Source organism: Podarcis tiliguerta, assembly GCF_965153285.1.
Source record: "Podarcis tiliguerta genome assembly, chromosome: 11".
NCBI classification, from domain to species: Eukaryota; Metazoa; Chordata; class Lepidosauria; order Squamata; family Lacertidae; genus Podarcis; species Podarcis tiliguerta.
In genome coordinates, this window is record NC_139544.1 from 27956019 (window position 1) to 27974281 (window position 18263).

Genomic DNA, 18263 nt, shown 5'->3' on the forward strand with positions numbered 1-18263 from the left:
TCCTTTCTCATAAGGTCCTCCTTTTGGTGGCCATCACATCAACATGGCTTATTTTGGAATTGAATGCCTTATGCATATTCCTGAAAGACTGTGTGGAAAGACTGTGATTCTTTGTATGGATCTATCATTCTTGCCTAAGGCAAATACAAGTTTTTACTACAACCAGAACCTCCTTCTGGCCTAACCGGATTCATCCCTTAGAGAAGGCCTGACACATAGTGGATCATCTACTGGGTGCTGAAAGTCTGTATCAGCCAGACTAAGGACTTCAGGTTGACAGGGCTGTTGTTTCTTCCTTTCCACCCTCTTGGGGTAAGAAAAGCTAGCATGCTGGCTAAGGGTATGTATCATCTTGGCTTATGACTCTCTCTCAAGCTGCCTGCCCTGCAGAATATCACAGCCCATTCCACAAGGTCTACTTTTACTATGGCAACATTTGCCATCAATGATCTTTTTATTGGCATCCACAGAGCTGGCACTTGGTCCACACCAAAAACTTTGGATAAACATTATAAACTGGACTTCTATGAATCTGCTGGCGCCTCTTTTTGAAAATGGGTTTTGCAGCAAGTAGTTCTGTAGACTTAGGTGTCCTGGAATTGCCTGTATTACTGGGACTCCTTTGGTACATCCCACCTGCTGTACTGTCACTCAGGGAAAAACACCTTCCAGGGGAGACCAAGAGTTCCTTCTGGTTCTTGGCTTTAGTGGAGGTAAAGCCAACAGTGTTGAAATGAGCAGCTTATATGTGCCAGTGAATGTAATTATCTGAGACGCCCATCTACAAGTATCATGGAAGTATTGCCTGAAGTTGGAATCAACCTTGACATCATTGGACTGTCAAACATTCCTGAAAATTCATTCTGGCGGTTAATAAATTATCATGACTGCAATCCACAACAATTCAATTTTGCTGTCAATTTTAATAGGAACCTATGTTACCTGTTCAGTTTTATTGCCAATATGTTGCATTCCATTAAAAAATAAAAGATTTTTATTTAAAAATCTCATAGAACGCTCAGTTCTCCTAATTCGTTTTAATGCTATCAGCATGTATGTGCTGCTTTTCATAATCTTTGCAGACACTCAAATTCTAAAGGAATTTAAATGAATTTAATGTTTATACTATTCACATATTCTTAGTACAAAGTAAGCCCAGTAAAAAGCATATTGATGAATAAGTCAAGGTGTACCAAACTATCTCAGCTGTCTCCAGTATTAATTTCCAGTATATTTTTCAACATCAAATTATTTAAATTCTATAAAGCAACAGTGTTGGGAATTCATCATTTATGCATCTCATCATTTCACACTAGCACTGAGATTTACAAAATCAGTTCTCACCTTGTCATACGATACAGGAGAATAGCACAACTCAAACATGGAATATTGCTCTTGTATCAAATACTTTCACAGATGCTTTCCCCAGCTTTTGAGACAAGAGGCAGCTGCTATAGGATATTTTATACATAAAGAACATTTCCTAATAGCTGTGGTTATGCACTAATGATTAAAGTAAGAAATTTAAGCTGAATATATTTGTCTGTTAGTAGTATTTTCATTACTAGTAATGGACAGTGGGGGCAACCAGGTTATTCACTGGTGTTTAGGCTGCATATCCATTTGAAAATTACTTTAGAAAAATGTCTGGAATGTATTCCAATTAAGAAAGGGGGGCATTCAGTATCCTTCAGTTTATCACCTTCCATCTAGCCAGGGGTGAGAGCACTCTTATTGTTTTTCCTTTTTTGAGACAATGGCCCCATAATCTTCAAGATGAGCCATGCTTCATAGCCAGGAATCAGTTCCACATTTAAAGGTTAGCGCCACCACCTAGAATCATACAAAGAACCAGGAATCAGTGCAGTTATTTAAGCATTGACAAAATACGTTCCCAATGATCAGTCTCAGTTAGTAGCCCAGCATCTGCATTTTGATTTACTTGTATTTTATCTGCAGTGTTGTCTGCATTCTTCAAAGTAGTCTAATCTGCCAGACTATTTTGTCCAGGACAAGTTACTGCTAGGGCACCAGATGAAGTTAATGAAAGGCGCCTTGGACTACTAAGGTTGCTTGGGCCTCTAGTGACAAAGTTGGATCTTTGAACATTTCTTGACTGTGGACTTGATCCTTTGGGGGTGCCACCTACTCAGGACCCCACTTCCCTGGACAGATTACCTACTCACAAACAGTACTTTCATTTTGCGTGGCTTGAGCTTTTGTTCATTGGTTCTTATCCAGTCCATTACTGTTCTCAGATAGTGATTTTAACACCACCAAAGGTCAGATATAAAGGAGAAGTATTGTTTCTTCACTTTCATCACAGTCATGGTGAGGCTCAGTAATAGGTCTTAACTGTGTTGGGTCACCACACAGTAGTTTCCTGCAACTTTCATTACAGCTATTCTGCTTCCTACATCACAATTCCCAACACACCAGTAAACCAAGGAATTAAACAAGCTTTACCTGATGAAGGCGATGTCAATCACCTCACAAAATGCCTACAGTATCACCTGGCATTTTGGCTAGAAATTTATCAAAGTCCACCACCCCTGCAGAGAGAAGTGGTTGCTGCCAGTCTGAACCTTAGCAAAAAGTGAAATGACCATGAGAAGAGAGACCAAGAGAAATCCTCCACAACCAGATAGCCATCTTCTGCCACAGTTGAGAAGGTGGCCTCCCACATTCATTTGACTGATGACATGCTGAGAGAATGTATGGTTGTCATGGCAGTCATGAACCTCTGAGCCTCACTATGCAAGGCAGACAAGAACCACAAGCCTAGTAAGTGCTGCTGGGCTAGAAGCTGGCATGCAGAGAGCTGCTCACTGCTGTAAGCATACTCAAAAAAAGTTTTTTAAGATCAACAGAAGTTGCAGAAAAATACCTCCTTAGTTTGCAAGGGAGCAAATGGCTATAAAATGTTTATTTGTGGCCACTGAACTATCCTGTGTTGGGACATGGAACAAAGCAGAAAGAATATTAAGTGTAAAGGCTACACAATAGCCCAGCTCTAGAGAATGCCAGTCTCTGTGGAGCAACAGCAGGAGAGGGTTGTTACTGTCTGTCATTCTCTGACTAGTAGAAACAGGAATACATTAAAATGTAAATCATAGCTTAAATCTGAGCATAAATCTTTTATATTGTACTTTGACTTGAATCCTAAGAACAGCAAGTGGAGTGTTGCTTGTGCAACAAGGCTTTCCCGCCACTGTTGTGGGTTTGGAGACACTATATTCCACCCTGTTCAGCAACTGTAATTTTTAGAAACTATTTTTAACTTGCATTTTAAATTATTGTAACCCACATCCTGGGACGTCCTGGTAAAGGGCGGATAATAATAATAATGTGTGAACAGTGACTGTGACTTGAAATTGGAGACCCCCTTGTGTTGAACTGAAAAACCTTCTATAAGTAGCTCATTGATTCCAAGCCAAATACTTGTTTGCTGTTCAGAAGCTGTTAAAGAAGTATGATTATTGAACTAATTCTACTTGAACTACTTGTATTTTTCAGGACATTTCATAGTAGTGTTGGTGATCCCTTGCCCTCAGATTTTTTGGAGCCTACTGTTGACCAACCATTACGCTGGTTATCTGGCATCACAGAATTTTCCCCTTCTTTACTGAAGTAAGTATCTTTATATTAAAATGTAGATAAGAAACTGAGATATAATCTATTGATTTCTCAGTTCAACGTTATTTATTTATTTAATTTTAATTTTAGCCTGCCCTTCACCAAATGAGCGTGTTACAGGAATATCATAAATAAAGTAAGTTAAAATCATAAAATAAAACCACAGAAATGACAGTATCAGAATAACAGAGCAACTGTTCAAGTCACTTGCAATAGACTAATATACAGATATCAAATATAGTTTCTTCATACTGGTTTTCTCACACAGATTCCATGTGGGGGCTGTGTAGACTTAATGTATAGACTATACATTTTTTTGCCCAGCTGATGGGATCTGAAATGAGCCACACTTCCTCATCCAGATGCTCCACTCTCTGATACAAATTTCCTCTATTGCTTTTCTAATGGGGCGCTGACCATAAACATGGTTTTAAGCTGCTTTGCGATTTCTGCTTTTGTTTACCATGTTTGAGACTGATGGTAAGAATGTGGGCCAAATAGTGAGCAATTGTGCTCACACATTCCCCAGCCCACGTACCCAGGGCTAAACTACAGGCATCTTATATTTACACCAGCTCCCAATTCAAACTATTTTAGTGTGATGGTAATTGTTGTTGAAGAATGGGTAGTTCTTCTTTAGCAGTATCTAATTATTTTAACATTGATGTTTGATTATAGACATAATCTCTTGCTTTAGTAATATATAAATGTGCTGTTCTTGACAATAAAATAACTCAATCTAAGTTTTTCTTTCCTGTTTAACTATTTTGACTTTAAATTTTGAGTATTACATGAAACTTTGTTTGTATCTGGAAAAAGTAGTAACTTTGGGCATTAGAAAAGCTAGATAATTCTATAAAACTAAACTTCATTTGAACAACTGATTTGTTCATATTTGGTATTTTTAGAATTTGTTGCATGTTTGGAAGCAATGCATAATTTCCTTGCCATTTCAGTAAGTGTAATGACAATTTACATATGAAGCATATGCCATCAGCTGTACTGTCATTATTTTTCTAACTTTGGACCAAAATTCCTCCCACGCCCGTTTTAGCAGGCTATCTATGCTCCCCACAGAATTTGTATCCTTTCTCAGTAACCTGCGTATTTAAATGAATGCTATGATTTTTAATACTTATTCTGAAAAAGTAAATCTTTAGCTTCTGCTACATTTAATGACTATGTCTTTAATTTCAACATGCCATATTTTTCCATGTATAACACACCCCCATGTATAAGACAACCCCTATTTTTCTGAACCCCAAATTGAGTCAGAGCCTGAACCTGAGACCAGCCTCCCCACGCCAGAGCCTGAACCTGAGACCAGGCCACTTGCACCTGAACCCGGGCTGCCTGTGTCAGAGCCCAGACCCGAATCCAAGTCCAGACCGCCCACACCAGAGCCCACACCCAAGCCTAGGCTGCCCGCCACAAAGCCCAAGCCCAAACACCTGTACATTCACCATCCTTGTATAAGATGACCCCCCCCCCCCAATTTTTGACTAATTCTTAAAAGCAAAAAACATCATCTTATACACAGAAAATTACGGTAGCTTTTTCTACCATTCAATATATTAATACAGAAAAAATAAGAGAAAATTGCACTTCAGTTTATTAATGTCCAGTGTGAATGGAGGTTCTTTAGAGGCAACTATAAAACAAATATATAGTCAGCATATCTGTGTAAACCCGGTTATAGAAATAATCATAGATCCATTCAGATGTCAAGTGCCTTGTAGAATTGGAATCATATGAGGGGTAGAACAGGGGCCACACTTTCTGTCCCCATCCACTCCATCAGGTCCCTGTCAGTTGGCCTTGCTGCCCTCTGTAAGGCCTATTCTTTATGGGTGTGCTCCCCGTGTAATTGAAAACCCTAAATCTTGTAAAAAGACTACTCAAATAGTGCATGCTTCCCACTTCAGGCCTTTTCGAATGCACAGAGGAAGAGGGAGCAGATTGTTAGGGATTCAACAAATGGCCCTGTGAACATTGACACATTTCTAATCATGTATGACCTAGAATACTCCGATAAGGTTCATGTCTTTATCATTACACATTAGTCAATATTGCATGAATAATGTGTTGAAGCTTATAAAATAAGGCTAAGTAAACAGTATAAATGTTTTGACATGAGAAAGAACCCCATTGCACAAATGGACTTCAGTTTGTGAAATGCTGGAATCAATCCTTTAGATTAGATGTTAAGCTTCCTGTAATGTAACTCAAAGTAGGATTGAAAAAAAATTGATGTTGATGATATGCGTACTTAGTTATTTACTATTTTTAATTCCCTTTGTTCTCCAAGAATGTCAAGACAGCATACATGGTTCTCCTCACCCCTGTTCTATTTGCACAGCAATCCCGTGAATTAGGCTGAGAGTGTGTGACTGGTCCAAGGTCACCCAGCCAGCTCTGTGACTGAGGATTTTAAGCTGGCCTCCCTGATCCTAGTCCAGCACCCTAACCACTACATGACACGACACGACATGACACTGTAAACCACTTTGATATTTTCGTGATATAGCAGCATATACATATTTTCATAACTATTTAAATAAATAAATGCATGCATGCATCTTTAGTTAATAAGAAATGATTTTTCATGCATGTTCATGTTGATTTAGTGGCTGAATGCCCAATTTTAAGCTTTGGTGATTGTGCATAAAAGGAGGAGGTTGAATTACAGGGCTATACCCTGATTGCTGGTGCTGCAGTTTCCATTGGCATTGCCGTGCTAGTCATTTCCTCCTACCTCCAAAACAGCTCAGTGGTACCATGTAAAAGCATCCATATATTGCTGGAAAGGATATGAAAAAAGTGGTAAGTTTGCCAACAGCTCCTGGATGAGCTGGCCTCCCAATTGTAGTAGATTTGTAGAGGTAGATGCAAACCATCACTTGTTCTTTTCTTAATACCAAATTAAACATTTATATGTGTCATATTTTATATATAGTTCACCTTTTCCTCTTTACGTGGCTAGCCTTGTGTTCACAGCTACATGAGCTTGTAAGATGAGAGAACATATGCTTCTCCATATGTCCAATATAAAACTTTTCAGTGCATTTACTAGTGTTAGTATAGTGGCTTCGGGGAATGTCTGTAATACTCTTATTTTCCCTCTGAGTGAATCACATCAACTGTGCATTTCAATTTGCATGATGCTCTAAGAGCCAAGAATTGGCAAATACTGAAAAGCAATAACATCCCATCTGGTCAATGATAGTTGAGCATTTTCTCTACCTCAATATTCCATAAGTCACTTTAGATATTACTTTAAATACTTAACTGTCCAAAGGCCTTGTTTTTCTTATGTTTAGAAATTGAAGGGAAGTGTTGCTTTAATTTGTATAGTTAGATACCTAATTACATAGCATGGTAATGGTAGCATGGTGAAAAGAGCTATGATTTCCTGAACATTATCTGAATACATAGAAATGTTGGGAAATGGAGTAGGGAACTGGGCTAATATGAAGCCTTTGTACTTAATATATAATCCATAGAATCATAGAACTTCCATAGAGTTGGAAGGGACACAAAGGTCATCTAGGCCAACCCCCTGCAATGCAGGAATCTCAGCTAAAGCATCCATGACAGATGTCCATCCAACCTCTACTTAAAAACTTCCAAAGAAGGAGAGTCTACCACCTCTCATGTGAGTCTGTTCCACTGCCAAACAGCTCTTACTGTCAGAAAGATTTTCTGAATGTTTAGTCGGAATTTCCTTTATTGTAACTTGAAACCATTGCCTTGAGTCCTACCCTCAAGAGCAGGAGAAAACAAGCATGCTCCCTCTTCCATTTGACAGCTCTTCAGTTATTTGAAGATGGCTATCATCTCTCAGTCTCTTCTTTTCCAGGCTAAACATACCCAGCTCCTTCAAGTGCTCCTCGTAAGGCTTAGTTTCCAGACCCTTGATCATCTTGGTTTCCCTCCTCTGCACACGTTCCAGTTTGTCAACATCCTTCTTAAATTGTGGTGCCCAGAATTGGACACATCTGTTTTATGTTACCGAATATACTTTTATAATTCTGCCTTAATTATAGTGTGACAAGTAGCTCGCATCGTATTTCCCACCCAACCGTATTTGTTTCTTTCTTATTTCACAGACTTGATTTCAAATATTTTATAACATCACTCTAAACACTTAAATACAACATTGAACTAAAATATAATCCCTCAGATTTATTCAGGCATTAAAAATGATTTTTGCCTCATGAAACAAGAGCATATCTGGCCCCAATGAAAGAGATAAGTGAGGTTACTTTGTATCAGTTAAAATTTGGCAGTCTACCAAATGTTAATTTGCTTTTTAGCTAGTTGAGATTAAATGTAATTCCTTCCCTGAGCAGCCTTAAAGTAAGCAACCATGAAAGCATTTTCAGAGTAATCTGGGAGGAATTGACATTTAAAGGAGTTAGCATTACATCTGCACTTTAAGGCTATTAATTTCATAGATAAATTAACGACATTATTCTGTCTTTATCTTACATTTTGAAAGGACTCCATCAGCCAGAGGAATGGCAGCCCAGGGTCAACTCAAGCTGCTCTTATCCCAGCCATGCTGTAATTGGAACTTGCTTTTGGAAACCCTGCTACATCACGATTGTCTCTTAGTGAAACTTTTACTGAGGAGTTCCAGTAAGTACTGACACTTTCTATAGTTGCAATATTTTACCGCTGAAGAAACACAAGTAAATTGTTCAGGATTGCCACATTGTTCGCTATTTAATATTAGCAGAAGGATCGTGGTCATCACTTCACATAATTAGCATTAGGCTCGCTCAATACTTGCAATCTAATTTTCTTTCATTTTTTTGCTCAGGATTTTTTGTTTGGATAGGAATTCACATTTATCATGCTAATACTGTTTAGAATATAATGTGTTTGTTATTTACTAAAATGTTAGCTGTAGATATTCTGCAGTTCTCTTGGTCCAGCAGTTGGTCTAACATTTGTCAGAAGAGCACCACAACTAAACTTCTGTCCTGTTTTTTATTGAATGTTGCAATGCACTCATTTACCTATTCAAATGCATGTCAGCAAGACTGAAAGATGTCTGAAGATCATATTCTCCCCCTGCTGTTGGATTATATTTACTAGTGTGTTCAAGGATCACAAGGATGGAGTGACAGCATTTATTAAGATTTTGACTGACCATTACCCTGAGCTTCAGCAGATTGCATCCTGCCTAGACACGCTGAGCTGTAAACAATTGTTTCTCTAGCACAGAACACGGAAATCATTTAAGAGTTTGTTTTTGTAAGAAAAATCCCTATTGTGTAAGAAAAGACCATAGATCTTAGCCTAAAAGTACTATTATATGCCACCACAGTCTCCACGAGCAGTGTGAGAATCCAGGGGTTCCAACTGCTTACACAGGTTTGGGTTTCCTTTGGAAAGATCGAGGCACAGCGGCTAGTGTCTTTAAGAAATATGGTTTTATTAAGACATAATTACACCTAGAAGTGGGCAGTGGAGGCTGTGCAGCAAATTATACCCCAAGTGTGTCTTCCATTTCCCCTCTCATTTCCCATTGTCTCTCAGTGCAGCTTCCTCTGACCATTGCTGCATGGAGTGCTGGCCTGCCCTGCAGCTCATAGAGGTCTGGCCTCTGGCCACCTCCTCCTTCCCAGCACACCTCTCAACAAAAATCCAAGACTCCTGTAAAATGACATTCTTTCCTGTCACCTTTCCACCACATCAGCAACCCTTGCTTTCCACAGAACTGATAAGGTTCTTTGACATGTAGATGCATTGTCATTGTTTGATAATGGCTTGCATTCAATAGGCTGGTTTGCCCAGGGATTCCTTATCTGGCACAGTTCTGTAGCTTGTATTTTCCTTCTTAGCCCAAATATTAGCTAGATTCTGACATTCATTATACTACAAAATTTTGTTGTAGGTCCCACTTACACTTTCACTACTACCTCAACTTCTGAACTTTTCTTCTTTCTTTATTCAAGAATCTGAATTATCAAAAAGTGGAGAACAAAGTACTTGCCTAGACATGAAGAGCAGCCAAGAACCTAGTCTGACTGAAGCAATCTTTGCAGTACTTTCTTATTGTACTTTATCTCCCAAATCACTTGGTGGTGTTCTTGAAAACTACATGGAAAAAGAACAAATGTGGGATTGTTTATACAATATATCAGGTATGAAAAACGCAGTGAAATTTTCATTCTTTCGGGGGTGTATCCAGTCTTGCTGGGAGTGGAGTTCGGTTTATGTGATTCACCAATTCCTACCCCTTGTAGTTACCTGTACCACACTCCCAATTTGCCCCAGAGGTCTTCTTCCAGTTCTAGGTGGGCAGCAACATATGTGTGGGATGCTTTAGGAAATATAAAATTGCATCTGGAAGAGGATCTTAGGTTTCAAATTGAGAACCAGTCGTAGAAATTTCTTATAATACCACAGAAGTTACTTTCATTCTTGGATGCTCTAGGAAAATCTCCACTTAGCTTCATCTGTAGCACCACATCAGGTACTTCCATTTTGAACTTCATTTCATGTGCCTCGTTCTTGCAGATTTAACTCAGTCTTTTCTAAAGCATTCATTCGTTCAGAGTATATTTATCCTGCTCTTCAGCCAAAAAACGGCTCCCAGGGTGGCACACAAATGTCAGTGATAAGACAGTTCTTGCACTAAGGTTAACAATTTAAAAGACATGATGCAAAATGAAAGAGAGGAAGGAGGGGGATAAGCAATCCTGGGACTATTTCTTAGTTATCTAGAACTCTGGTAATGAGCAACTGAAATGGAAAGATTTCAAAGAGAGCAAGACCCAAATGTTACTGGTGGAAAGGCCTGTGTATTCCACTTCTTTTTATAGCCTGATGGAATGGCTGCTAATGACAGTTGAGGAAGGAGCCTGAACTGGTATTTCCTTCTTCTGTAGCCAGGACCAGAACTCAGTCTATTCCACCATTTAAGAAACTAAACCACCCAAAGCCATAACTATACATTGTTATATTATCACACAGGTCAAGTCAGTCATGATAATTTGTCTAAGTGCAAAGATAAACAGAAGTAGTATGTTGGATAGTAGTAATTATCCACTTCTAAGCAACAAACAACAAAGGCATGGCAACTGAGCAAATAATAATTTATAAAAGTGTTTCATTGATAACATAGTATTGTTACGTAGAAACTCTGGTTGCTTTTTTATTATAGAACTGTAACATGGAAAAGTATAAAAAACTTTCTAAAATAGTGACGTTAAATGTTGCTAAAGAGGCTCAACTTAATGTTTCCTTTTAAATTAATATTATTACTATTTTGTCTCCAAAGTTTCTAGCTGCATTGAGTCAGAGCCAGAGGTTATTAGATGCTTGAAGCTGACTTTGATTAATTCAGTTAAGGGTATTGTGAAGCAGATCATTTCTTTGATGCATTCATGGGAAGCAACAGAAAACTATGGAACCTATCAACACAAGCAAATTGTCCCTGAAAGTTTGCTGAAGACTGTTCCAAAGGAGTGGAATTACACACCTAGAGAAATGAAGAGAAAAGAATCTGGGAAATGTAGGTGTGCTTATATAATTCCTGTCAAAATAATAGCTATACATTTAACGAGGACAAATCAAAACTGAAAAATTAGAATTAAGTGGTATGATTTGATAATGAATACTATAGTGATACAATTTATGGTATTTTAGAAGACTATTCATGGAATTGCTTACATACTTGGGTGCAGTACTTTGTCTTACTGAGTTCTTAGCGCAATCCTTGTCATTGTGGGCTAGTGGAAGGCCCACATTCAGCAAGGTCTCTTTGGGAAAGCAAATGGCTGACAGAATAAATATACTAGTAATCCTGGCATTGGTGACTTCAGTATTGGATTACTGCAATTCACTTCATGGGAGGATTCCCTTGTGCTTGGTCTGGAAACTGCAGTTAGTGCAGAATGCTGCAGCCAGATTCCTGACAGGAGTGAGACCCTGTCAACATATTACTTCTCTACTCAGAGATCTGCACTGGTTGCCAGTTAGTTACTGTGCCAAATTCAAGATGTCACTATTAGTATATAAAGCTCTTAACTATTTAGGACCCATTTACTTGAGGGATCGCCTTATCCCATATACACCCAGTTGGCCACTTTGAACTGTGACACTGACATTTTTACAAGTGTCCATTCCACACTTGCAAGGAATCAATCTTTGCATTTGGCAGCACATGCACTCTGGAACTCCCTGTCTATTGGCGTTAGGCAGATACAGTCAATGTACTGTTCTTGGTACCTGCTGAAACCCTTTAGTTTCAGAGAGCCAGTGTGGTGTAGTGGTTAAGAGCAGTAGACTCGTAATGAACCAGGTTTGCGTCTCTGCTCCACATGCAGCTGCTGGGTGACCTTGGGCTAATCACACTTCTTTGAAGTCTCTCAGCCCCACTCACCTCACAGAGTGTTTGTTGTGGGGGAAGAAGGGAAAGGAGAGTGTTAGCCGCTTTGAGACTCCTTAAAGGGAGTGATAAAGCGTGATATCAAATCCAAACTCTTCTTCTTCTTTTGTTCAGAAAAGCCTATCTTGAAATGTAAATTTGACATGCATTTTAATATGCATTTTTTATAATGTAATTTTAAGCTACTCATGTTATTTATATTTTGAAATGTTTTAGGTGTAGTTGCTTTCAACTTATGACTTTTTAGTGATAATTTTAATGCATAGTCTATATAAACCAATTAGATTAAAAAAAATAATATCTCTGTGCACAGTACAAACTAAGATGCATAGTACCTCCCCCACCCACCCTGGCATCCAAACCATCCAATAGAGAGCTAGTTTTGCTCTTGTTGCAATAATAATAATAATAATAATAATAATAATTAATAATAATTTATTTATACCCCGCCCATCTGGCTGGGCTTCCCCAGCCACTCTGGGCGGCTTCCAAAAAAATATTAAAATACTGTAATACATCAAACATTAAAAGCTTCCCTAAACAGGGCTGCCTTCAGATGTCTTCTAAAAGTCTGGTAGTTGTTGTTCTCTTTGACATCTGGTGGGAGGGCGTTCCACAGGGAGGGTGCCACTACTGAGAAGGCCCTCTGCCTGGTTCCCTGTAACTTGGCTTCTCGCAGTGTGGGAACCGCCAGAAGGCCCTCGGTGCTGGACCTCAGTGTCCAGGTAGAACGATGGGGGTGGAGACGCTCCTTCAGATATACTGAGGGCAATAAGTTTCCCTCAGTACAGCACTTACATTTTTACCTCACAGGAGAGAATGGCAGCCATTCACTACTATGAAAAAAAATTGAGGGGTATATTTAGTGATGCTGTTTGGGTAGGGGCTATAGCAGTGGCCACAGGTAAATGTCAACAATCATCAAATTTTGTTACAGATAAGTTGGCTATTCTTCTTAGTTCAGTGTCTGGCAAGACTGGTAGTGGGTGGATGGGTGGGAAAGTAGGATTAAAGAGCGGGTGGGACCCTTTCCTACACTACAATGCTGAAAATAACATACACCCTTGTATGTTTGTTGTGGTAGCTCTCATCATGATGTGGCTAGGTTCCTAGGCTCCCAGTTAGCCAGATATTTCTGCCATTATGTTGGGACAAGTGAGGAGGCAATACTCTTTCTTCCTTAGCTTACATATGTGGTAGCAGAAGCAGAGAGCTCTTGTGTGCTCTGCCTTTGTTGTCTCCACTGCTGTCCAGTCACACTGGCTCTTCTGGGTCTCTGAGTGCTTCTTGCAGGACAGGAAGATGCACCACACAAGAATAACAGCATGAGCAACAGAAGATAAGGAACTTAGTGCCATAAAATAAGCACAACTGCCACTTACGATCAATTTTAATTTTATTTAAATTTTAATACATTTAATACATTATTGTATTTGCTAAAATTATGTTAGTGATAGCTAAAGGTCTCCAATTATTAAAATGGCAACCTGTTTTTCTTTACGTCTTTTACAGTTTATTAAACAGATTGCTATGTTCATATTTTGTTTATTGTAAATATGTTACGATCATCACAAGTTTAATTTATAGTTTATGCTGGGGTATAACATTGGAATGTACTTTGTCACATATTTGTAATATGTAATGGCATGCCGTTTTTTAAACTTGGAACCTTTCCCTCTAATTAGCTCCTGAGACAAGTTTCAAAACCCTTTATTCATTTTGTGCTTGAATTTAAATTTCAAAATGTCACGCTTATATTTGACTCTTACTTTTTTATGAAAGGGTCTTTAATGTGGAATGTGGGAGTAATTTATGTCAGAACCAACTTCAAGTGGTATTAAAGTAGCAGAACTGTATAGATAATATACAGATAGTATATTGATTTTTGTTATGGCTAGATTGCAACATGGAGATGGACCCTTTACCTTTAAATTTCCTGATGAAGTAGGAAACTCAGTGAGATATATCCCACTGAATGTGAGTAAGATGATTAGTGTGCATATAAAATGAAGTGTACATGGTCTTACAACTGAAGACACTTCTTCTTAGGTTCTCAGAGAGGCATCCCATTTTATTTTCACATGGTTAGGTAATGAGTGAGATTCTTGGTAGAGAATAAATCCACAGAATCTTTATTTGCAACAAGAGGCTGGTACTGGCTCTGATGGCACTTAATGAACATGCAATCTTGCATCCCTACCTCCAACACACAGAAAACATCAAGTGTGAACTAGATGTTCTGTACAAGCAGCTGATCATATAATGACCCTAACCCTTGGGGTTGGGCGTCTGTGCGGGACAGCACCTGGTGTGTGCCTTGATCCAGCATGGGACATGGAGCTGAAGTGTTTTCCAAGGCCAGCATGACTCCAAATTGGACTTGCACTGGCCTGGAAAGTGAATTTCAGCCTGCCCAACATTCAGCCAATCATAGACAGACTGGTTACAGCGGGTGGGCTGGGCTGGGCCAAAAGGCTTCACTCCGGTCCACTTCCAGGACATTTAACCCTGGCCTGCCTCCACCACCTTGTCCAGATGCTCGGTACAAGAGACTGATCATATAAAGAACTGGTTAATGGGATTTCTTCACATAAAAAAAGGTTGGGTGGAAATATGCACTAACTGACCCTCTGGTCTTATGGATTGTCCAGGTTACACAAAATATTATCTGCATGAAATCATGTTCACTCCACCACCACAAAATAATGGTAGCAACCCCAGGAAACATGTGAACCAAGGCTATACATCTAAGAGACATCTAAAATTAAACATTGGCATTCAGTCTTCATAACTGCATTGTATAGCAAGAGTGTTTAATGTTAATCATACCTTCTTTCATTCTTTTTTTAAAGGCTTCACAAGGCTTGCTGCTCAGGCAGTATCTATTGTAATCAGCAAGTTACCTACAGTGATTGCATGTTTGCCTCCCCCAATTAAGTATTTCTTTTTTCTCTCTGAGAGAAAAATGCCAAAAAACTTAATTGAATCGAAAAAAGCTGGTCTTCTTGTCTGGATCTTGATTGTAATTATATGTCGGATATTTGAGGATGGAAACACCACAGAACTTTTAACGGGTACGACTCTTGACAGATGGAGCAAAGAGAAGCTCAGTTTGGTTCGTGTATGTTTGGAAAATATTATAGGGAAAAAGAAAAGTAGCCCTAAACAAGTGACTCACAAGATTATACAGAGCATTGAACAACAAAGGCCAAACTGGATTGAAAACCAGTTACTAAAGGCAAGAAAACTGGGCATAGACTGGTAAGAAGACCTGATATTTCACTTTTTGTTTTTGTTTTTTGCTACCATTTGCCTATACAACATGAATAATGAAATGTTTCTTAGTAAAAATGTTTACTGTAGCAGATCTGAATTCCCGCAGGGCTCCGATTATAGGATAAATAGAAAACAAGGAAAATTGTGTTTTTCCCATAGAAGGGTGAACTGTCATTACATATATTCTTGCAATGGATTTTACTATGGAGATTAAATTAAGGAGGATATAGTTCATACAAAAAGCTTTGTATGGTCTTCTGTGATTAGAAACAAAGAAGCACATTTAATTTTGTAACGTAACAGCATATCCAGAGAGAAATTCAGATCTCACAATAAAAGTACCCCTCTGCTTTTTTGTGAAAAGAATATCAACATTTCCACATTTTTCCAAAAAAAGTTGAGGGCTTACATGTTTTATAGCTCTCTGAGTTATGTGTATTTTTAATTGGTAGCAGGTGGATTAATCAAGTCTTCTTTATTTTATTTAAAAGCATTTATATACTGCTTCATAATTCAGAAATCTTTTTTAACAGGTGATTTTGCTGGTATTGCTAGTTATTATATAGTTTGTTGAATAAACTTCACTAGTAACAGTAGAATGTTCTGCCTATTTCATCTACATTTTACAAAGGGGAACCTCTTGTTTATAATCTGTATAGGCAAAATAGTACTACAAGATTGAGTCATCCATGCAAATGAAAATGTATTAATTCAGCACATTGACTTATGCTATTTTATTGCTAGGGGTATTTGGTTGGCAGAAACTGCAAAAAGCAGTAACAGTATCACACAAATGCTCATTGACATTGACCTTCATCATCTTTATGTGTGCATTTAATACTAATTTTCATGCTCTAATCCAATGATTAAGAGATTAAGGCTGCATATCTATTTCGTTGAACCCAGTCAGTCTTCCTTCTGAAAAGAATTGCCTACAATTGTGTTGCAAGACTGGATGCCTTCTATGATAAGGGGGGAAATGTTATTCACTAGGACAGTAGCATAAGTCAGTTTGTAACATTGCTGAAATTGGAAGGCCTTTTATACAACGGAAATTATATCAGTAATGTATGTAATTGGAAGATCCTAAAAGCTCTGTGGGTTAAACCACAGAGCCTAGGGCTTGCCGATCAGAAGGTTGGCAGTTCGAATCCCCACAACAGGGTGAGCTCCCATTGCTCGGTCCCTGCTCCTGCCAACCTAGCAGTTCGAAAGCACGTCAAAGTGCAAGTAGATAAATAGGTACCGCTCCAGCGGGAAGGTAAACGACGTTTCCGTGCGCTACTCTGGTTCGCCAGAAGCAGCTTAGTCATGCTGACCACATGACCCAGAAGCTGTACACCAGCTCCCTCAGCCAGTAAAGCGAGGTGAGCGCCGCAACCCCAGAGTTGTCCACGACTGGATCTAATGGTCAGGGGTCCCTTTACCTTTATCTAAAATCTCCAGTAATACTTTTCCTTGCTTCTTTTTTTATAACAAGAGCATGCCATGATATCAGACAGATTGCATATGCCAAATTTTTATATATAAATATCTTTCAGGCTTCTTACTCAACATTTTAATAAAAGATGCAAACATTTTCTATAGCACAACATCTGTTATTTCAATTAAAGGGTATACACACATACGCATGCACTCTCTCTCTCTCTCTCTTAATTGAAACATCAGTGTTTGCATCCTGTACTAATTTTTTTAGTATTTAGCTTGACAGATATTTTGAATAATTTTATCCAGAAGCCATTAGTAGTGTCACTTTTGTAGCGCCCTGTTCCTGGGAAGAGCTATGCTCTGTTGTCTTTCAGCTTATATATGGACTTTATTAACTTGGAAGCAGAAATTTACTGTGTAAGAATGTGATCTATATCATTGTAGTTAAATAGAGAGGCTCCAGTCTAGCCAAAGTTACTTGTGGTTAAGTCTCACTGAAATCAATGCAAAAAAAGTCCCTGTGATTTCATTAGCATTCAAGCACAACCACGTGGTGAAGTCTTGTCATTAATACTACAAGCACCAAGGAGAGGTTGTGGTGGGGGTGGATGGAGAAAAACACACAAATATGGGTGAAAGAGCAGGGTTGGGCAGAAGAGGGTAATTTCTGGTTCATACATTGGCAGTGGAAATTATGAACTCTTACCACTTAAGAGATGACTACCTCTCCCTCTAAAGAAGTCTAGCTCACAATAAGAACATAACAAAGGCCTACTTATCCCAATGTCCTGTCTCCACAATTGTCAACCAGATACCTATGGGAAGCCCACAAGGTGAACCTGAGGGCAGTAGCATTGCCCTGCTGCTGTTCCCCAGCAACTTGGTATGCAGAGGCATACTGCCTCTGATCCTGGAGGCAGTATACAGCCATCATAACTAGTTGCCACGGATATATACCCCATGAATTTCTGTAATCTCCTTTTAAACCATCTAAGTCAGTAATCATTACCAAGACAAAGGGGCAAAAAGTAGATGAATTGAAAGTTCTCCCAGAATCCTGTGATCAGGGAGAAATGCATAGGTACGTATGTACCAGCCCAATATGAATACTCAGGTCTAATGCAGATTGAAAGCATTAATTAAATATGTCCCATATAAATGAGGCAAACTAAAGCTGGAAATCGAAACGTCAAATATAATAATACCAGTTCAAGCCTTACCATGCTTGTGCGTATTTAGCAAAAACAAACAAAAAACCCTCACAACCTATGCACAAGAAAGAGGTGTTGATGTGAACTTGGGTAACACAGAAGTTTGTGGATGCTCAAAAAAACTTTAGGGGGGAAAGTGTACAGGGCCACCCCCACCACTAGCATAACTAGGAGCGCAATGGTTGTAGAGAAGATCTGCCCAGGGAGTGAGAGGTTGACCAAATATGTGCTTTTGTAGCCTCCCTTTCCTGGTGTTCCAGAGACAGCTGGGGTCCCTTGTAAGCAATAAAAGGATTGGAACCCTGCCT

General features: G+C 38.9%; 1 protein-coding gene across 4 annotated transcripts in view; it reads left to right on the forward strand.

The window, feature by feature from the left end:
- Positions 1 to 18263, forward strand: part of KIAA0825 — a 179876-nt gene that overhangs the window by 58477 nt on the left and 103136 nt on the right. For all 4 annotated transcript variants that reach the window (XM_083403670.1, XM_083403669.1, XM_083403672.1 and 1 more), the window contains 5 exons: positions 3517 to 3630; positions 8138 to 8277; positions 9603 to 9791; positions 10931 to 11164; positions 14893 to 15301. In XM_083403670.1, the coding sequence (XP_083259796.1) occupies positions 3517 to 3630; positions 8138 to 8277; positions 9603 to 9791; positions 10931 to 11164; positions 14893 to 15301 (1086 nt within the window). The remainder of the gene's footprint in view (positions 1 to 3516; positions 3631 to 8137; positions 8278 to 9602; positions 9792 to 10930; positions 11165 to 14892; positions 15302 to 18263) is intronic.